Here is a 21,701-nt window from a genome sequence, read left to right on the forward strand (position 1 = left end):
ACATCAAATAAATAAAAAGATAACTATGGTTTCTGGACCTTTTTCCTGACTGTCTCGGGTATTTTGCCAGCCCTCCCCTTTGTCACAGTTGACTCCGTGCTTGTGTTTTGTGGGACGTGTTTTGCCGCTCGGTCATTGGCTGTTTTTAAAAAAAGAAATCGGAAGTTTGCTCGGGTTTTAAAAGTCAAACAGCTTGTGAAATGTGTCTGAACGCAGCGGGAAAAAACGAGGAAAAGGATCCAGGTTTCAAAGGATTTCTGGCTGTTTTAGTTTTCGAGATCTGAAGTGTAATCCGGTTTTTGTGATTTCGGCTGAGGTGTGATGAGCCGTCAGTGTGGCGCTGACGATGTTCGGCGGATCAGCTGGTTGAGCCCAAACTGAGAAACCGTTCTGGATGAAACACGCAGGAAACAGACGGAGAGGAGGAGGACCGAGGAGGAGGACTGAGGAGGAGGACCGAGGCGGCGGCGGTCTGAGCAGGCAGAGTCCTGATGCAGGCTTCACCGACCGCACCGTCACATCAGTAATGAAGTATTAAATTCAAAGGTCCGAAGTGCTTTTTATAGTCGTTCATTCACGAAGAGGAGTTTTTGGAAGCTGTCGCTTCTTCATTTGTATTCTTAGATCCGTCTGTTTTTCAAACTGCAGTCTGTTTTTTGAGCCAGTTACTAAATAACTGAAAAAGTAACCCAAATTAAATAAATAAAAAATTACTTAAAAGCATTCAGTAAATGAGAATATTGGAAGCTTCTGGTCAAAGTGTAAAATGTTTCTGATTCTAATTTAAATTTTCATTTTTCTGGGTTTTCTCCTGCAGCCTGTTTGGACACTGTCAGATTAGTTCCAAAAAAGTGAATGTGTGTGTGTGTGTGTGTGTGTGTGTGTGTGTGTGTGTGTGTGTGTGTGTAGCATTTAGAGGCATAAATTAGCAGAAAATAAATATAATAGAGTATAAAAAAATATATAATGGAAATGTACAAAAATCTTAGAAATACACAATCAAAAATCAAAAGGAGGAGGAGGAGGAGGAGGCGGAGAGGAGGCGTGGGCTCCTGTAGCTCTGTTTGTTTTTAGGGATAAAAAAGTTCAAACTTTAAAGACTGAAATATTTGCTGTGAATAACCAAACTGTGTTCAGTGAGCTGACCGTCAGCGTCTGTTTCTGTTTCATGTCGGTGACGTCCTGCTGGTTGCTGGTTGCTGGCTCCTGCAGGGGGTGATGGGAAACGTGGACAGCAGCGTGGTCTCTCCTGCCCGGGCCTCCTGTTCGCTGCGGGTCTCTTCCAGGAGGGAGGAGGTGCCGTCAGCTCGCAGCTGGTGGAGGAGCAGTCAGGGAGGCTGCAGGAGCCGGGGGAGGAGCTACCTGAGCCAGCACGCCACTGCCGGCCCTCCGTGCGCCTCCTGGCATTATGAGCACAAGGTGGTTCCTCAAAAGGTCATCAGGGGGAGCCAGTTTGGCTACGTGGAGAACGGCGGCGTCGGTAACGGGATGTGTGGCGAGCGGGCATCCCTGGAGAGCAGAGGCAGTCCAAAGGTGCTGCTCAGCAAAGATGGCAGCATGAGGGTGGAGTTCACCAACGCCAGGGGCGTCACCATGGAGACACAGGGGCTTGGCGGCCTCCCCGCCGCCACCGCTGCCCCCCCAGTCGCTGAACCTTCCCTCCGCACCAGTAAAGGCAGCTCGCTCAGCTCCGACGGCTCCTGGTACGACTCGCCATGGGGGACTGGCGGCGAGCTGATGGACAATGTGTTCGTCTGTGGGCAGAGCGTGGCGAACAGCAGCGGCTACACCACCTACTCCTCTACCCGCACCAAGGAGACCGCCGCCTCCAGCAGCGGCTACCACACCGTCTTCTCCGCCAAGATGGACATCTCGCCTGGATTTACCTCCAGCTTCCTCTTCCCCACCGCCGCCGGGTACAACACCTGCTCCTCCGGGCGGACGGAGGACAGCGGCATCGGGGACTCGGTGATCCTGCAGGCCGATCTGAGAGACTTCAGTCCGGCATCTCCTTCCTCTGCCTCACTGGACAGCGTTTACCACAACACGCTGCCCGCCTTCCCCGCCACGCCCGACGCCGCGCTGCAGGAGAGGAGCGCCATCTCCTCCTCGGCACTGCTGCTGGAAGATGTCATCCAGGAGGAGGAGGGTTCAGGAAGAGGCGTGGAGCAGCATTACTCTTCCCTCACGCTTCCCTGTCGCAGGGCAGAGCCCGCCGCCGCCGGGAACAGCCGCAAAGACTTCCTGAAGAGTCGAATCAGACGACTCAGCGACTGGACGGGAAGTCTGAGCAGGAAGAAGAGGCGGATCCAGGTGAGTCAAACACAGTCAAACATCATGTCACAGGAAGTCAGCGCAGGTTTCACATGTTCAGAGCAGCGTCTGTACAGTCATGGAAAACCTGGAAAAGTCAGGGAACTTGCAGGGATCAATTTCCAGGCCTGGAAAAGGTTTGGAAAACTAAATGTTCCCTGAAAGTTTTGGGAAAATCATGGAACCAAATGTGTACTAACACAAGATATTTTCAGGAAGATTTGAAAATTCAGTAATAATTTCTGTTTTTACTGTTTTTGGCTGATACGTGGGCTAATTTTTGGTGATTTTTGAAGGATTTATTAAAAAATCACCAAAAATGTAAAAAAACATAATAATAAAAAAGTCAAATAAAATGCAGCTTTTTACAATCGCCTCAATTCCCAGCTCATGCCAGAGGAAAAACTATTCTGGGATAAATGTGTTTTTCCAGACTGACGTGTTTTATATTCAGTGTCCGTCTGTTGTGCTGATGCTGGGATCCTGCCTGTGGCTGTGCCCGCGTCCTGGTTGATGCCGTGCTCTTACTCTGCGCCACCTAAATATGTGAAGATAAATGGGAGTTTTTTTTCCAGACTGATGTGTTTCCATGAGGCGTGTTTTATATTCACAGTGTCCGTTTGCAGAGTCTGTCACAAACCTTAACTCAGGATAAATAACAGAGTTTGTGTTTCCTCTGCAGGAGCCGCACGGCAGCGACACCAGTGACCTTTTCTTCGGCGGCTCGCTGTGGTCCTCCAACCCGCTCCACTCTCTGAACCAGAACCAGTTCCCAGCATTTCACTGTGGCTCCTCCAGAAGCCTGAACCTGAACCTGAACCAGAACCAGAACCAGAACCAGAGTGACATCCAGCGGCAGAACGTTTACGAGAACTTCATGCAGGAGCTGGAGACGGGCTGCAGCAGCGCCACCGACTGCACCGAGATTTCAGAGGGCGAGGAGGAGGAGGAGGAGGAGGAGGAGCCGGATAGAGATGTGGAGGTCAGAGGAGGCAAGCAGCTGGACGTCCTGTTTGAGAAGGAGCAGGGCGTGGTGCGGCGGGCCGGGTGGCTCTCCTTCAAAGCCCTCCTCACCGTCAGCAGGGACGGGAAGCTGGAGCTGGTCGCTCGCCGCAAGTGGAGACACTACTGGGTCACTCTGAAAGGTTGGTCCCCGAAAACAGACAGGAAACGCATCCCTGCAGGACAGCCAGAGGCCACGCCCACTTCCTGTGAGCCTTTAGGATTCACACGAACTGCTTTTTAGACGTTACTAGGATTTTAGGACATTTCTAGGATTTTTGGACATTTCCAGGATTTTAGGACATTTTCAGGATTTTAGGATGCTTCACACAGTGTCACACACAGCAGTCTAACACTGAGACGTTCCCGGGCATCGTGGGTAATGTAGGCTGCAGGTTTAATGAGGGATGTGTGGAATAAACTGCTGATATCTGTGTTTCTGCTGCATGGATTCTGGTCTTGTCCTCCATGAAACTGATGAGTCTGATGTTAAAAGATGCGACAGTAACAGATCTGTCTGTCCCTGCAGGCTGCACTCTGCTGTTCTATGAGACTTACATGAAAACCGTCAGCGCGGAGCGGGAACGGTCTCCTCGTTACGCTCTGCTGGCCGACGATAGCATCGTCCAGGCCGTCCCCGAACATCCCAAGAAGGAGCACGTCTTCTGTCTGAGCAACTCGCACGGAGACGTCTACCTGTTCCAGGTGAGAAGTCTCAGGAGACACACTTAATATTTCATCAGTGTTATTTATTTCTTCAAGGACAGACGTCAACCATGAGCCGCTACATTGACTGTGACAGGTCACCTAGTGGAAATAGCATGTATTTCCTCCATATGCCAAATATGGTCAAAATGACCTCATCAGGTGGAAAATAGTCAAAATGACAAATTCAGAGTCAAAAGCCCAGAATGACACCCAGAAATAATACAAGTCCTGTTTTTCTGCTCTGATGGCTGTGGGATCAAAAATGTCAGTTTGAATGGGTTTCAATGGAGCATTTTTGGACCTGAACAGTCTGAATGTAACTATTTAGTTTCCACAGTGTATTTTAGACTTATTGTAGGAGCTGAGCTGCAAATTCACTGATTACACTCAAATACACAATCTGGACTACATTTAGGACACATGCATCAACACACACACAGTTATCACAACAGGAAGAAGGAAAGAGACTAAACTGAGACAAACAGTCTCTAAAGGGTTAATAAAGAACAGTCCCTAAAGGTAAAATTTGTAACTACATGACTTGTATTCTGTGACCCTGCGTGTCCAGATTGCTCCATATTTGACACAGCACGTCCCATTTCTCAAAATATGCAGGGACACAGGCAGACAGGACGTTATAGTTCGATTTTTCTTTCAAATGTGAGCAGGAAATAAAGTTTACTGATATCTGAGAGCTGACTCAGCAGACAAACACGGCTGTGAAACTGTTCATCTCAAGAGTGGGAGTGTCCCTGAACGCACCAGCAGTCCTCGAATCAGACCGACTCTTTTCACTAAATAACTCTGACTTTCTTCATTTTCCGGGAAGCTCTCGTTGAATTCCTCCTAAATTAGAGACCCCTCCGATTTGTCCTGATTGTGATTGCTGGATGTGTTTGGTTGATTTAGCCTCAGCAGTGTGTCTGTGGACGGCTCTATGTGATGATGACGATGATGATGGTGATGATGGTGGCGATGACGATGATGATGGTGATGATGGTGGCGATGACGATGATGATGGTGATGATGGTGGCGATGACGATGATGATGGTGATGATGGTGGCGATGACGATGATGATGGTGATGATGGTGGCGATGACGATGATGATGGTGATGATGGTGGCGATGACGATGATGATGGTGATGATGGTGGCGATGACGATGATGATGGTGATGATGGTGGCGATGACGATGATGATGGTGATGATGGTGGCGATGACGATGATGATGGTGATGATGGTGGCGATGACGATGATGATGGTGATGATGGTGGTGTTGATGATGGTGTTGATGATGATGGTGATGATGATGGTGGTGATGATGATGATGATGGTGATGATGATGATGATGGTGGCGATGACGATGATGATGGTGATGATGGTGGTGTTGATGATGGTGTTGATGATGATGGTGATGATGATGGTGGTGATGATGATGATGATGGTGATGATGATGATGATGGTGGTGATGATGATGATGTTGATGATGGTGATGATGATGATGTTGATGATGGTGATGATGATGATGATGATGATGATGGTGATGATGATGATGGTGATGATGATGATGGTGATGATGATGGTGGTGGTGATGATGGTGATGATGATGATGGTGGTGGTAATGATGATGATGATGATGATGGTGATGATGATGATGATGGTGATGGTGATGATGGTGATGATGATGAGAGAGGAGGAGGAGAGAGAGAGAGGAGGAGGAGGAGGAGAGAGAGGAGGAGGAGAGAGGAGGAGGAGGAGGAGAGAGGAGGAGGAGGCTGTAGAGGGAGTCAGGACTCCTCCTAAAGAGTCGCTTTAATCCTCCTCATCACAAACAGCTGACAGAGTCACTTCCTGCTGGTTTAACTTAAAAAACATCAAAAACCAAAAGTGAACTTTATCAGCTTTCTGTTCACGAAAACATAAAATCCTAAAAACTCTGAGAAACGTCTCCTAAAGTCTGAGAAATGTCTCCTAAAGTCTGAGAAACGTCTCCTAAAGTCTGAGAAACGTCTCCTAATATCTGAGAAATGTCTCCTAAAGTCTGAGAAACGTCTCCTAAAGTCTGAGAAACGTCTCCTAATATCTGAGAAATGTCTCCTAAAGTCTGAGAAACGTCTCGTAAAGTCTGAGAAATGTCTCCTAATATCTGAGAAATGTCTCCTAATGTCTGAGAAACGTCTCCTAAAGTCTGAGAAATGTCTCCTAAAGTCTGAGAAATGTCTCCTAATGTCTGAGAAACGTCTCCTAATATCTGAGAAATGTCTCCTAATATCTGAGAAACGTCTCCTAATATCTGAGAAACGTCTCCTAATATCTGAGAAACGTCTCCTAATATCTGAGAAACGTCTCCTAAAGTCTGAGAAACGTCTCCTAAAGTCTGAGAAACGTCTCCTAATATCTGAGAAACGTCTCCTAAAGTCTGAGAAACGTCTCCTAATATCTGAGAAACGTCTCCTAATATCTGAGAAATGTCTCCTAATATCTGAGAAACGTCTCCTAATATCTGAGAAATGTCTCCTAAAGTCTGAGAAACGTCTCCTAAAGTCTGAGAAACGTCTCCTAATATCTGAGAAATGTCTCCTAAAGTCTGAGAAACGTCTCCTAATATCTGAGAAAGCGTCTCCTAATATCTGAGAAATGTCTCCTAAAGTCTGAGAAACATCTCGTAAAGTCTGAGAAATGTCTACTAATTTCAGAGAAATGTCTCCTAATGTCTGTGAAATGTCTCCTATAGTCTGAGAAATGTCTCCTAATGTCTGAGAAACGTCTCCTAATATCTGAGAAATGTCTCCTAATATCTGAGAAATGTCTCCTAATATCTGAGAAATGTCTCCTAAAGTCTGAGAAACGTCTCCTAATATCTGAGAAACGTCTCCTAAAGTCTGAGAAATGTCTCCTAAAGTCTGAGAAACGTCTTCTAATATCTGAGAAACGTCTCCTAAAGTCTGAGAAACGTCTCCTAAAGTCTGAGAAACGTCTCCTAATATCTGAGAAATGTCTCCTAAAGTCTGAGAAATGTCTCCTAATATCTGAGATACGTCTCCTAATATCTGAGAAACGTCTCCTAAAGTCTGAGAAACATCTCGTAAAGTTTGAGAAACGTCTCCTAATATCTGAGAAGCGTCTCCTAATATCTGAGAAATGTCTCCTAATGTCTGAGAAACGTCTCCTAAAGTCTGAGAAATGTCTCCTAAAGTCTGAGAAATGTCTCCTAATGTCTGAGAAACGTCTCCTAATATCTGAGAAATGTCTCCTAATATCTGAGAAACGTCTCCTAATGTCTGAGAAACGTCTTCTAATGTCTGAGAAACGTCTCCTAATATCTGAGAAACGTTTCCTAAAGTCTGAGAAATGTCTCCTAAAGTCTGAGAAATGTCTCCTAAAGTCTGTGAAACGTCTCCTAAAGTCTGTGAAACGTCTCCTAAAGTCTGAGAAATGTCTCCTAATATCTGAGAAATGTCTCCTAATGTCTGCGAAACGTCTCCTAAAGTCTGAGAAATGTCTCCTAATATCTGAGAAACGTCTCCTAAAGTCTGAGAAACGTCTCCTAATATCTGAGAAACGTCTCCTAAAGTCTGAGAAATGTCTCCTAATATCTGAGAAACGTCTCCTAAAGTCTGAGAAACGTCTCCTAATATCTGAGAAACGTCTCCTAATATCTGAGAAACGTCTCCTAATATCTGAGAAACGTCTCCTAAAGTCTGAGAAACATCTCGTAAAGTTTGAGAAATGTCTCCTAAAGTCTGAGAAATGTCTCCTAATGTCTGAGAAACGTCTCCTAATATCTGAGAAACGTCTCCTAATATCTGAGAAACGTCTCCTAAAGTCTGAGAAACGTCTCCTAATATCTGAGAAACGTCTCCTAAAGTCTGAGAAATGTCTCCTAAAGTCTGAGAAACGTCTCCTAAAGTCTGAGAAATGTCTCCTAAAGTCTGAGAAACGTCTCCTAAAGTCTGAGAAATGTCTCCTAATATCTGAGAAATGTTTCCTGAAGTCCTAATAATGTCCTAAAATCGTACATACGTCCAACAAAACTTAAACAGACTCTGTCTTTGTCCCCTCCCTCCGTCCAGGCCACCACGCAGACCGACCTGGAGAACTGGGTGACGGCGATCCACTCGGCGAGTGCCTCGCTGCTGGCGAAGCGTCACGGGACGGAGGACACGCTGCGGCTGCTGCGCCGCCAGAGCCGCTCGCTGCTGCACAAGATCGACATGGACGGAAAAATGAGGAAGATGGCAGAGCTGCAGCTGAGCGTCATCAAGGAGCTCAAGAACAGGAGGGCTGTGGAGAGCCAGGTCAGTGTGTGTGTGAGCCAGGTCAGTGTGTGTGTGAGCCAGGTCAGTGTGTGTGTGAGCCAGGTCAGTGTGTGTGTGTGAGCCAGGTCAGTGTGTGTGTGAGCCAGGTCAGTGTGTGTGTGTGAGCCAGGTCAGTGTGTGTGTGAGAGAGGTGAGTGTGTGTGTGAGCCAGGTCAGTGTGTGTGTGTGAGCCAGGTCAGTGTGTGTGTGTGAGCCAGGTCAGTGTGTGTGTGTGAGCCAGGTCAGTGTGTGTGTGTGAGCCAGGTCAGTGTGTGTGTGTGAGCCAGGTCAGTGTGCGTGTGTGAGCCAGGTCAGTGTGTGTGTGTGAGCCAGGTCAGTGTGTGTGTGAGCCAGGTCAGTGTGTGTGTGTGGGCCAGGGGAGTGTGTGTGTGTGAGCCAGGTCAGTGTGTGTGTGTGAGCCAGGTCAGTGTGTGTGTGTGTGTGTGTGAGCCAGGTCAGTGTGTGTGTGTGAGCCAGGTCAGTGTGTGTGTGTGAGTCTGGGCAGTGTGTGTGTGTGTGAGCCAGGTCAGTGTGTGTGTGTGTGTGTGTGTGAGCCAGGTCAGTGTGTGTGTGTGAGCCAGGTCAGTGTGTGTGTGAGCCAGGTCAGTGTGTGTGTGAGCGAGTTCAGTGTGTGTGAGTGTGTGTGTGAGCCAGGTCAGTGTGTGTGTGTGAGCCAGGTCAGTGTGTGTGTGTGTGGAGCCAGGTCTGTGTGTGTGTGAGCCAGGTCAGTGTGTGTGTGAGCCAGGTCAGTGTGTGTGTGTGTGAGCCAGGTCAGTGTGTGTGTGTGAGCCAGGTCAGTGTGTGTGTGTGAGCCAGGTCAGTGTGTGTGTGTGTGTGTGTGTGAGCCAGGTCAGTGTGTGTGTGTGAGCCAGGTCAGTGTGTGTGTGTGAGCCAGGTCAGTGTGTGTGTGAGCCAGGTCAGTGTGTGTGAGCCAGGTCAGTGTGTGTGTGTGAGCCAGGTCAGTGTGTGTGTGAGCCAGGTCAGTGTGTGTGTGAGCCAGGTCAGTGTGTGTGTGTGAGCCAGGTCAGTGTGTGTGTGTGAGCCAGGTCAGTGTGTGTGTGTGAGCGAGGGCAGTGTGTGTGTGTGAGCCAGGTCAGTGTGTGTGTGTGAGCCAGGTCAGTGTGTGTGTGAGCCAGGTCAGTGTGTGTGTGTGAGCCAGGTCAGTGTGTGTGTGTGAGCCAGGTCAGTGTGTGTGTGTGAGCCAGGTCAGTGTGTGTGTGTGAGCCAGGTCAGTGTGTGTGTGTGAGCCAGGTCAGTGTGTGTGTGTGAGCCAGGTCAGTGTGTGTGTGAGCCAGGTCAGTGTGTGTGTGAGCCAGGTCAGTGTGTGTGTGTGAGCCAAGTCAGTGTGTGTGTGTGAGCCAGGTCAGTGTGTGTGTGAGCCAGGTCAGTGTGTGTGTGTGAGCCAGGTCAGTGTGTGTGTGTGCGCCAGGTCAGTGTGTGTGTGTGTGTGAGCCAGGTCAGTGTGTGTGTGTGAGCCAGGTCAGTGTGTGTGTGAGCCAGGTCAGTGTGTGTGTGAGCGCGGGCAGTGTGAGTGTGTGAGCCAGGTCGGTGTGTGTGGGTGTGTGAGCCAGGTCAGTGTGTGTGTGAGCCAGGTCAGTGTGTGTGTGTGTGTGTGAGCCAGGTCAGTGTGTGTGTGTGTGTGTGTGAGCCAGGTGTGTGTGTGTGTGTGAGCCAGGTCAGTGTGTGTGTGTGAGCCAGGTCAGTGTGTGTGTGTGAGCCAGGTCAGTGTGTGTGTGAGCCAGGTCAGTGTGTGTGTGTGAGCCAGGTCAGTGTGTGTGTGTGAGCCAGGTCAGTGTGTGTGTGTGAGCCAGGTCAGTGTGTGTGTGAGCCAGGTCAGTGTGTGTGTGTGTGTGTGTGAGCCAGGTCAGTGTGTGTGTGTGAGCCAGGTCAGTGTGTGTGTGTGAGCCAGGTCAGTGTGTGTGTGTGAGCCAGGTCAGTGTGTGTGTGTGAGCCAGGTCAGTGTGTGTGTGAGCCAGGTCAGTGTGTGTGTGAGCCAGGTCAGTGTGTGTGTGTGAGCCAGGTCAGTGTGTGTGTGTGAGCCAGGTCAGTGTGTGTGTGTGAGCCAGGTCAGTGTGTGTGTGTGTGTGAGCCAGGTCAGTGTGTGTGTGAGCCAGGTCAGTGTGTGTGTGTGGAGCCAGGTCAGTGTGTGTGTGTGAGCCAGGTCAGTGTGTGTGTGTGAGCCAGGTCAGTGTGTGTGTGTGAGCCAGGTCAGTGTGTGTGTGAGCCAGGTCAGTGTGTGTGTGTGTGTGTGAGAGGTGTGTGTGTGTGTGTGTGAGCTAGGTCAGTGTGTGTGTGTGTGTGAGCCAGGTCAGTGTGTGTGTGTGAGCCAGGTCAGTGTGTGTGTGTGAGCCAGGTCAGTGTGTGTGTGAGCCAGGTCAGTGTGTGTGTGTGAGCCAGGTCAGTGTGTGTGTGTGAGCCAGGTCAGTGTGTGTGTGAGCGAGGTCAGTGTGTGTGTGTGAGCCAGGTCAGTGTGTGTGTGTGAGCCAGGTCAGTGTGTGTGTGTGTGAGGGAGGTGTGTGTGTGTGTGTGTGTTAGGTCAGTGTGTGTGTGTGTGTGTGAGCCAGGTCAGTGTGTGTGTGAGCCAGGTCAGTGTGTGTGTGTGAGCCAGGTCAGTGTGTGTGAGCCAGGTCAGTGTGTGTGTGTGAGCCAGGTCAGTGTGTGTGTGAGCCAGGTCAGTGTGTGTGTGTGAGCGAGGACAGTGTGTGTGTGTGTGAGCCAGGTCAGTGTGTGTGTGTGAGCCAGGTCAGTGTGTGTGTGTGAGAGGGGTGAGTGTGTGTGTGTGTGAGCCAGGTCAGTGTGTGTGTGTGCCAGGTCAGTGTGTGTGTGTGTGTGTGAGCCAGGTCAGTGTGTGTGTGTGAGCCAGGTCAGTGTGTGTGTGTGAGCCAGGTCAGTGTGTGTGTGAGCCAGGTCAGTGTGTGTGTGTGAGCCAGGTCAGTGTGTGTGTGTGAGCCAGGTCAGTGTGTGTGTGTGAGAGAGGGCAGTGTGTGTGTGTGAGCGGGGGGAGTGTGTGTGTGTGTGAGCCAGGTCAGTGTGTGTGTGTGAGCCAGGTCAGTGTGTGTGTGTGAGCCAGGTCAGTGTGTGTGTGTGAGCGAGGTCAGTGTGTGTGTGAGCCAGGTCAGTGTGTGTGTGTGAGCCAGGTCAGTGTGTGTGTGAGTGTGTGAGCCAGGTCAGTGTGTGTGTGAGAGCGAGGTGTGTGTGTGTGTGTGGGTGCAAGGTCAGTGTGTGTGTGTGTGAGCCAGGTCAGTGTGTGTGTGTGTGTGAGCCAGGTCAGTGTGTGTGTGTGAGCCAGGTCAGTGTGTGTGTGAGCCAGGTCAGTGTGTGTGTGTGAGCCAGGTCAGTGTGTGTGTGTGTGTGTGAGCCAGGTCAGTGTGTGTGTGTGAGCCAGGTCAGTGTGTGTGTGTGAGCCAGGTCAGTGTGTGTGTGAGCCAGGTCAGTGTGTGTGTGTGTGAGCCAGGTCAGTGTGTGTGTGAGCCAGGTCAGTGTGTGTGTGTGAGCCAGGTCAGTGTGTGTGTGTGAGCCAGGTCAGTGTGTGTGTGTGAGCCAGGTCAGTGTGTGTGTGTGAGCCAGGTCAGTGTGAGTGTGTGAGCCAAGTCAGTGTGTGTGTGTGAGCGAGGTCTGTGTGTGTGTGAGCGAGGTGTGTGTGTGTGTGTGAGCCAGGTCAGTGTGTGTGTGTGAGCCAGGTCAGTGTGTGTGTGTGAGCGAGGTCAGTGTGTGTGTGTGAGCGAGGTCAGTGTGTGTGAGCCAGGTCAGTGTGTGTGTGAGCCAGGTCAGTGTGTGTGTGTGAGCCAGGTCAGTGTGTGTGTGAGTGTGTGAGCCAGGTCAGTGTGTGTGTGTGAGCCAGGTCAGTGTGTGTGTGAGCCAGGTCAGTGTGTGTGTGTGAGCCAGGTCAGTGTGTGTGTGTGAGCCAGGTCAGTGTGTGTGTGAGCCAGGTCAGTGTGTGTGTGAGCCAGGTCAGTGTGTGTGTGTGAGCCAGGTCAGTGTGTGTGTGTGTGTGTGAGCCAGGTCAGTGTGTGTGTGTGAGCCAGGTCAGTGTGTGTGTGTGTGAGCCAGGTCAGTGTGTGTGTGAGCCAGGTCAGTGTGTGTGTGAGCCAGGTCAGTGTGTGTGTGTGAGCCAGGTCAGTGTGTGTGTGTGAGCCAGGTCAGTGTGTGTGAGTGTGTGTGAGCCAGGTCAGTGTGTGTGTGTGTGAGCCAGGTCAGTGTGTGTGTGAGCCAGGTCAGTGTGTGTGTGTGAGCCAGGTCAGTGTGTGTGTGTGAGCCAGGTCAGTGTGTGTGTGTGTGAGCCAGGTCAGTGTGTGTGTGAGCCAGGTCAGTGTGTGTGAGCCAGGTCAGTGTGTGTGTGAGCCAGTGTGTGTGTGTGAGCCAGGTCAGTGTGTGTGTGTGAGCCAGGTCAGTGTGTGTGTGTGAGCCAGGTCAGTGTGTGTGAGTGTGTGTGTGAGCCAGGTCAGTGTGTGTGTGAGTGTGTGAGCCAGGTCAGTGTGTGTGTGTGAGCCAGGTCAGTGTGTGTGTGTGTGTGTGTGTGAGCCAGGTCAGTGTGTGTGTGTGAGCCAGGTCAGTGTGTGTGTGTGAGCCAGGTCAGTGTGTGTGTGTGTGTCAGGTCTGTGTGTGTGTGTGTGTGTGTGTGAGCCAGGTCAGTGTGTGTGTGAGCCAGGTCAGTGTGTGTGTGTGAGCCAGGTCAGTGTGTGTGAGTGTGTGTGTGTGAGCCAGGTCAGTGTGTGTGTGAGTGTGTGAGCCAGGTCAGTGTGTGTGTGTGAGCCAGGTCAGTGTGTGTGTGAGCCAGGTCAGTGTGTGTGTGTGAGCCAGGTCAGTGTGTGTGTGAGCCAGGTCAGTGTGTGTGAGAGTGTATGAGCCAGGTCAGTGTGTGTGAGTGTGTGTGTGTGAGCCAGGTCAGTGTGTGTGAGAGTGTGTGAGCCAGGTCAGTGTGTGTGAGTGTGTGTGTGTGAGCCAGGTCAGTGTGTGTGTGTGTGTGAGCCAGGTGAGGGTGTGTGTGAGAGTGTGTGTGTGTGTGTGTGTGTGTGTGTGAGCCAGGTCAGTGTGTGTGTGAGAGTGTGTGTGTGTGAGTGTGTGTGTGTGTGAGCGAGGTGAGAGTGTGTGTGTGTGTGTGTGTGTGTGTGTGTGTGTGTGTGTGTGAGTGTGTGTGTGACCTCAGTTCTGTATATAATAAAGTGATGATTGCTGATGAAGAACTGATCAGAATTATTGATCGTCATTTCAGTGAATGTTTGATCTTTAAAATTTGCCTCAAAGTCCTGGAAAGTCCTAGGAATGAATGATTGGAGCTGTGTGTGCAGCTGATGTCTCGCTGTCCCCGCTGTCCCCGCTGTCCCCGCTGTGTGCAGATCCAGCAGTGGGAGCAGAACCTGGAGAAGCTGAACCTGGATCTGTTCCGGCTGCGCTGCTACCTGTCCAGCCTGCAGGGCGGCGAGCTCCCGAACCCCAAGAGCCTCCTCGCCGTCGCCAGCCGGCCCTCCAAGAGCTCGCTGGGACGCCTGGGGGTCTTCTCCGTGTCCTCCTTCCACGCTCTGGTAACGGCGGCCTCCGATGGGATACACGGCGTCCATCTTTCTGTCTCTGATGTCTCTGACGGTGCACGTGTGGTCTGTCCTCAGGTGTGCAGCAGAGACGAGGGGACGCTGAGGCGGCGCTGTCGCTCGCTGTCCACGGGAGGCGGCAGGAGGAGGAGGGGCCTGCCGTCCTCTCTGAGGACTCTGGACGGACTCAAGAGACGCAGCGGGGACAACGGACACTCCACGTCCCAGGTAAGACATCGCACCCGACAACTGAGGACACACAGGACCGAGGGGGTTCACGGGGACATTTGAGACGAGGACGCAGACGTCGTGTTTTCAGGTTCTCGGTTCATCATCTGGAGGACTGAAGAGGTCAAAGGTCGTTGCGACTGCGACCTCACCCCTCCTAAACCTGATGTCTCAAGGGGACGTCTCCAAACTTTATTGATACGAACATGCAGCCCAAACTGAACCATCGCAGCTTTTAATTCGGATTCCCTCTGAGAGTGAAACCGGTGTGACCCGGCCGGCTCCGCGCGTCACTACCTTCTTTTAATAACCGAAACAAAGAAGGACACGTTTCCTTTAACGTAGATCACTTTCACCGAGAAATGCTGCTCCTCCTCTCCGCTCCTCCTCTCTGCTCCTCCTCCTCTCTTCTCCTCTCTGCTCCTCCTCCTCTCTTCTCTTCTCTGCTCCTCCTCTCTCCTCCTCTCTGATCCTCTCTCCTCCTCTCCTCTCCTCTCTCCTCCTCTCTGCTCCTCCTCTTCTCTCCTCCTCTCTCCTCCTCTCTCCTCCTCTCTGCTCCTCTCTCCTCCTCTCTCCTCCTCAGTGCTGTTGGGTTTCTCCTCTCTCCTCCTCCTCTCTCCTCCTCTCTCCTCCTTTAGTCCTCTGTTTTAAGGGTCCTGTTGGTTTGTGTGCACATAAATCAGAGTAACTCTGAATATGAAATGTTTCGATGAAGCTGGATCGTGTTTTCTTTGAGCTGCAGGTGAAATGTGACGCTGTGAGCTGGCGGAGGGCGGCGGCGCCCCCCGCGGGACGTCCTGCGGCGCTGCAGGTGCGTTCACTGAGGGGCGTTTTCTGATGGCTCTGTGCTCGCTGCTCAGATTCAGTCATCACAGCAGACACGTGAATGATGATCAGCTGACAGAGGTTACGTGTTTAAAGCATTTAGTTTTGTAATAAAACCCAAAAATTACATCAAACTATTTAACACGACGCAACCCAACAGATTTTATTCTTTCCAGATTTAACCCCTTAAGGCCCATTTTAATATCACACACACTCGTATTGCTCTGTGCACAAAATGCACTTTTCAAGCTTTAAACAGTATTATTCATTAATATAATAATATCTATAATATAATAACATGATTTTCTACTTTCACTGAGTTTTTTTTAAACCAGCATCAGTCCTGATCATAAATATTAAATATCCATTAATTTTCAGAATTTTAACCCTTTAAATGCCAGGTTTTTGTCATGAGGCCACTATGTTTTTGATTTAAAAAAAGTAGTAGAGAAATGATTTCTTTAATCTTCTCCTCCTCAGTGTGTGAGTGTAGCTGCTGACAGTCTGGGATCTGTCAGTGTGTGAGTGTAGCTGCTGACAGTCTGGGATCTGTCAGTGTGTGAGTGTAGCTGCTGACAGTCTGGGATATGTCAGTGTGTGAGTGTAGCTGCTGACAGTCTGGGATCTGTCAGTGTGTGAGTGTAGCTGCTGACAGTCTGGGATATGTCAGTGTGTGAGTGTAGCTGCTGACAGTCTGGGATCTGTCAGTGTGTGAATGTAGCTGCTGACAGTCTGGGATATGTCAGTGTGTGAATGTAGCTGCTGACAGTCTGGGATATGTCAGTGTGTGAATGTAGCTGCTGACAGTCTGGGATATGTCAGTGATCAGCAGCTACATTAACTGTGACAGGTCACCTAGTGGAAATAGCATGTATTTCCTCCATCTGCCAAATATGGTCAAAATGACCTCATCAGGTGGAAAATAGTCAAAATGACAAATTCAGAGTCAAAAGCCCAGAATGACACCCAGAAATAATACAAGTCCTGTTTTTCTGCTCTGATGAGGGTCTGAGGTTTGAGGCGATCAGATCGTCCCGTTAAAGACGGCCTGTTTTCTTTTTACGCCTCCTTCATTTCGTTTTGTGATTATATGTGTGTAACATTGTATTTGCGCCTGTTTGAACTGATCAATAAATATAGTGAAGTGTTTCAGATCTAAATGAGACTGAAATCAGTGAATTTGATTCATTGATTGATCAGTCTGATCAGTCTGTTGTCTTGTTGTTCAGATGTTTGATGAGCTGAAGCTGTCGGCTGTTTTCACTCTGAACGTCTGTCGACGCCACGAGGAGCACGACTGTGGTGAGAACACACACACACACACACAGAAACACACACACACACACACACACACACACACACACACACACACACACACACACACACACACACAGAAACAAACACACACACACACACAGAAACACACACACACACACACACACAAAAACACACACACACACACACACACACACACACACAGAAACAAACACACACACACACAGAAACACACACACACACACACACACAGAAACACACACACTGAGACAAACACACACACACACACACACAAACACACACACACAGAAACACACACACACACACACACACACAAACAAACACACACACACAGAAACACACACACACAGAAACACACACACACACACACACACACACACACACAGAAACACACACACACACACACACACACACAGAAACACACACACACACACAGAAACACACACACACACTGAAACACATGCACACACGCAGAAACACACACACATGCACACACACTGACACACACACACACAGAAACACACGCACACACACACACAAACACACTGAAACACACACAGAAACACACACACACACACTGAAACACACACACACACACACACACACACAGAAACACACACACGCACACTGAAACACACACACACACACACAACACACACACTGAAACACGCACACACACACACACTGAAACACACACACACACTGAAACACACACACACACACACTGAAACACACACACACACACACACACACTGAAAATGTACTCGTCTGTACTCACTCGTGTCTTCTTGTACTTTTCCTCGTGTGTTCTTGTACTTGTGTGTTCTTGTATATGTGTGTACTTGTATTCGTTTGTACTTGTCCTCGTGTGTTCTTGTACTCGTGTGTTCTTGTACTTGTGTGTTCTCGTACTCATGTGTACTTGTACTCGTGTGTTCTTGCACTCGTGTGTTCTTGTACTCGTGTGTCCTTGTACTCATGTGTTCTTGCACTCGTGTGTACTTGTACTCGTGTGTACTTGTGTATTGTGTCAGTGGGGCTTTGATGCAGTTGAATAAATGATGTATGAAGTAATAAAACTGTGTGTATCTTTTGAAGTGTAAATGTATATTTAGGCAGCAGGAGCGTCCTGTTGTAGAGTAGTAAAGTATTGTATTATTGTTATTTATTTTTATTATTTTATTTTGGATTTTTTCAGACGACCGAATGCCCCTCGGTTTAAAGCTTTGAAAGTTTGCAGTTACAGTCTGAAATAAATCAGTGAAACATTATTTGATCATTCGTCTGTAATTTAGTTTTGTTGTAAAAGATTTCAAAGTATGAAAAATTACGTTTTTTGTCTGAAGTTTTACGTATTTTTTTTAAATAAACGTTTGTTTCGTGTTGTGCGTTTGTGTCTGTGCAGGTTTTGCGGTGACGGGTCACGTGGACGGAGCGGGAAAAAGTCACGTGTTCGTGAGCGAGGTGGAGCCGTGCGGGCCGTCGGCTGCAGAAGGTCAGAGTCTGCTGAGGTTTCTGTTTAAAGGGACAGTCCACTGCATTTCTGTGGGGGTTTGTTTATTTTTATGGTTGTTTTTTGTGTGCAAATTAAAAAGTAATTTTCTGGTAATTTTCTGGTAGTTTTCTGTAATTTTCTGGTAATTTTCTGTAATTTTCTGGTAGTTTTCTGGTAATTTTCTGGTAGTTTTCTGGTAATTTTCTGTAATTTTCTGGTAGTTTTCTGGTAATTTTCTGGTAGTTTTCTGGTAATTTTCTGGTAGTTTTCTGGTAATTTTCTGGTAATTTTCTGGTAGTTTTCTGGTAATTTTCTGGTAGTTTTCTGGTAATTTTCTGGTACTCGTTACATATTTGTTGCAAACTGGGTCATTTCATCACTTTATTCCCATGCTTAAAAAAAGCCAATTTGCTTACTTTTACTCTACATTTACATTTTTTTGCATCAATGTGTTTTTTTTTATTTTGTAAAATCAGATTTTAAAAAAAGTCAGATTTTTGGGTTGTTTTCATGACAGTTTAAATACTTTTATTATTGATCTGAAAAAGCTCTGAGCTCAGGTTGTTCAGGTTTTAGGGACATGAAACATTTGAACTGAGTCACAATAATCAAAAATGTCAGCGTTGCATTTTCAGAGTCCTGACAGCAGGGGGCGCCACCGCTCTGTCTGTGTTTGTGACCGAGCTTTAATGTGAAGGGGTGACAGCAGACTTCCTATTGAGTTTTATTTTGAATTATGTCACTTTTTTCATCTGGAGTAATAATGTGTGTGTGTGTGTGTGTGTGTGTGTGTGTGTGTGTGTGTGTGTGTGTGTGTGTGTGTGTGTCCCATCAGGCCTCAGGGCGGGGGACGAGGTGCTGGCTGTGAACGGGGCCATGGTCTCCGGTCTGGACCTGGACCTCCTGCAGAGTCTCTTCAGCCAGCAGAAGCTGCAGCTGCTGCTCCGTAGAGACCAGGACGCCCCCGAGCCGCCGCAGCCGCCGGCGCCACCAGACCTCCACACCTGCACTGTGACCGGTACCACACACACACACACACACACACACACACACACACAGGTTTATAAACACAGGTGCTTTTTATAAAGAGTTAAACATATTAAATTTGAGCCCCTGAATGTTGACTTTCAAAACAAAAGCGTGAGAAAATGTGCGGCGATGTGATGTTTTCCTGTTTGTGGGAGTTCTTCTGATGTGCAGGTATTATGGGATGTATGCATTCATAGGGGCCATCTAAGGGGGCCACTGGGCTGTGAGTTAACCCTTTAACAGTCACAGTGAGAAAAGACAGAACCGGATGTGTTCCCGAAGAACGAGTGTAAAGTCTCGTGAAGTGCCCAGAAAACGATATTAATAATTATAATAATTTTATATTTAAATTATGTTACAGCAAAAAACACGAGAACAAACTTAAACCTGATTTTTCAAACCAGTTTTTTTATTGTCACAGATTCTTTAGATGACGCCTCACTTCCTGTTTGTGACGACGTCTCGTCAGAGCGCCGCGAGGACGGCGAGCTGCAGCGACGGGTGAGACTGACGTCTTCATTTCGGTTTGTCCTCTTTGTCCTCTGCTGTGTGTGAATGTTTGAACCTTGAGACCGCCGGACTCGACGAACCCATCGGACTGTGGAGGTCAAAGGTCACCGTTAGTGAGAGGCAGAACTCGAAAAAAAAACAAACAAAATCAAACATGAGCAAGAAAATCCACCAGAACAACCGGCGCCGATTCAGAGAACGAACCGAATTATTTTAGAAATACGTCCCGTCTGAAAAAATAAAACACCTTTCACATCCTGCCCTTTTTTTTTTTTTTTTTTTTTTTACATTTTTCGGATGTTCACGGACGTTCGGTATTGTTCACATTTTTGACTTTCGGCTGCTGATTACGGAAAGTTCCGTTTACGTTTTTACGATTAAAACTCACACTCACCTGTTTGTTTTTTCTCTTTTTAAACACAAAAATAGATTTAAAAAAGTAAATCAAATAATATAAAGTAATATAAAATGATACACACACATATATATACATATATACAGTATTTATATATATATAGTACACAGTATTTATATATATATATATATATATATATAGTGTATATGTATGTATGTGTGTGTGTGTGTATATATATATGCCCTTAAAACAGCAGAAATCCTTTCCCATAATCCTCCTGTGCTCCGTGGGGCTCAGACGCCGTGTGTGTGTCACATGACCTGTGATCAGGAGGTAATCCGGTTTACTCCTGCAGAGTGTTTGTGTGTCACCTCCTCTCGGAGACACGCTCGCTGCTCTTCCATGTTGTTCCTCACCGGCGGCTCCTCTGCTGCCGGCGGTGCCCGCGGGCGACCTCTGACCCCAGCTGAAGCCTCGGCGACCTCCTGCTCTCTGAACATGGGCGCTCTGTGCTGGGTGCTGCCGCTGGAGGAGGACGAGGAGAGGCTGGAGGAGGAGCAGGAGGAGCAGGAGGAGCAGGAGGAGCAGGGAGGGGAGGTGTTTGCTGGTGTGGGTCTGCTGCAGCGGCTGGTGGACGAGGCGGCGGCCTGCTGCCCAAAACGCCGCCAGCCGACCGACCGCCTCGTCCTGCTGGTAACCTGTCCACGTCTCTGTCCTCCTGTCTCTCTGTCCGCGTCTCTGTCCTCCTGTCTCCCTGTCCGCGTCTCTGTCCTCCTGTCTCTCTGTCCGCGTCTCTGTCCTGCTGTCTCTCTGTCCGCGTCTCTGTCCTGCTGTCTCTCTGTCCGCGTCTCTGTCCTCCTGTCTCCCTGTCCGCGTCTCTGTCCTGCTGTCTCTCTGTCCGCGTCTCTGTCCTGCTGTCTCTCTGTCCGCGTCTCTGTCCTCCTGTCTCCCTGTCCGCGTCTCTGTCCTGCTGTCTCTCTGTCCGCGTCTCTGTCCTCCTGTCTCTCTGTCCGCGTCTCTGTCCTGCTGTCTCTCTGTCCGCGTCTCTGTCCTCCTGTCTCTCTGTCCGCATCTCTGTCTTCCTGTCTCTCTGTCCGCGTCTCTGTCCTCGTGTGTGTGTGTGTGTGTGTGTGTGTTTGTTTGTGTGTGTAGGTGTGTGTGTGTGTGTGTGTGTGTGTTTGTTTGTGTGTGTAGGTGTGTGTGTGTGTGTGTGTGTGTGTTTGTTTGTGCATGTGTGTGTTTGTCTGTGTGTGTGTGTGTCCGTGTGTCAGCGGGTCATTACAGTCTCTTTATGTGAGGACGGTGTCTGATTTTGTCCTCAGAACGTGGAGCGGGTTCACGCTCTTTACCAAACCTTCCCAGAAGGCCGAGCGGCGGAGGCAGACGTCCCCAGGAACCCGTACGGCCGAGAGGCGGCGCGGCGGCCCCCCGGCCCCGCCCACCTGAGCGTGTGTCAGCGTCTGGTTAAAGTGGTGGAGGAGCTGGTGGACACGGAGAAGTCGTACGTGAAGGTCAGCGAGACGCCGCAGAGCTCGTCCTCGTCTCTGCGCTGAGTTATTCTCCAGATTCACGTTTTCGACCGTTTTTCTGGAAAACATTTTTTCAGTTTTTCAGGAATAGAACGAAGCTGTTTTTGTTTTGTGCTCTTCGAAAGTTTGAGAGAAATCGGCGGGGGGTCATATGTTCTCAAGGAAACCTTTTTGCTTTTTGTTCTTTAAAATATTTGGTGATTTTTAGAGTTTACAGAAACATTTTTTTTGGAGGGAGGAACAACTGAAAGAAAACAAGTGGGTTTGTTTCGTATTTTAATCATTTTTTGGGCAATTCAAGAAAACATTTTGGCTTTTTTTCTCTAAAAAGTTTTTTGTGTGTTGAGTTGAAAAAAGGTCAGAAAAAGTAAATATTTGCATTTGGTTTGTATTTTAGTTCGTTCGTTCGTTCGTTTAACCTTTTATTGTGTTAAGTGGTGTCGTTGCAGTAATCAGTGTTTCTTATTTAACTGATGTTTCTCTGTGGTCCCCCTCAGGACCTGGTCTGTCTGTTTGACGTCTACCTGACTCCACTGCAGAGGGAGACCTTCCTCAGTAAAGACGAGGTACACACACACACACACAC

The 21,701-nt window shown here is 48.7% G+C and overlaps 1 protein-coding gene across 7 annotated transcripts in view; it reads left to right on the plus strand.

Annotated features, from left to right (window-relative positions):
- The window catches only part of tiam2b (TIAM Rac1 associated GEF 2b), a 48,314-nt gene that overhangs the window by 15,449 nt on the left and 11,164 nt on the right, over positions 1 to 21,701 (plus strand). For 4 of the 7 annotated variants that reach the window (XM_088089794.1, XM_088089796.1, XM_088089795.1 and 1 more), the window contains 13 exons: positions 1,213 to 2,313; positions 2,996 to 3,458; positions 3,845 to 4,020; positions 8,096 to 8,320; positions 13,657 to 13,842; positions 13,927 to 14,076; positions 14,813 to 14,887; positions 16,131 to 16,203; positions 17,603 to 17,692; positions 18,528 to 18,710; positions 19,143 to 19,222; positions 20,909 to 21,097; positions 21,613 to 21,681. In XM_088089794.1, coding sequence (XP_087945920.1) covers positions 1,219 to 2,313; positions 2,996 to 3,458; positions 3,845 to 4,020; positions 8,096 to 8,320; positions 13,657 to 13,842; positions 13,927 to 14,076; positions 14,813 to 14,887; positions 16,131 to 16,203; positions 17,603 to 17,692; positions 18,528 to 18,710; positions 19,143 to 19,222; positions 20,909 to 21,097; positions 21,613 to 21,681 — 3,054 coding nt within the window. In that variant the 5' untranslated portion in view covers positions 1,213 to 1,218. Of the gene's footprint in view, positions 547 to 1,212; positions 2,314 to 2,995; positions 3,459 to 3,844; positions 4,021 to 8,095; positions 8,321 to 13,656; positions 13,843 to 13,926; positions 14,077 to 14,812; positions 14,888 to 16,130; positions 16,204 to 17,602; positions 17,693 to 18,527; positions 18,711 to 19,142; positions 19,223 to 20,908; positions 21,098 to 21,612; positions 21,682 to 21,701 lie in introns of all 7 variants that reach the window. The other 3 variants (XM_088089798.1, XM_088089799.1, XM_088089800.1) reach the window with 3 other exon arrangements.

The sequence above is a fragment of the Plectropomus leopardus genome, chromosome 16 (assembly GCF_026936395.1).
Source record: "Plectropomus leopardus strain MGB_pleo_1.0 chromosome 16, ASM2693639v1, whole genome shotgun sequence".
NCBI lineage: Eukaryota > Metazoa > Chordata > Actinopteri > Perciformes > Serranidae > Plectropomus > Plectropomus leopardus.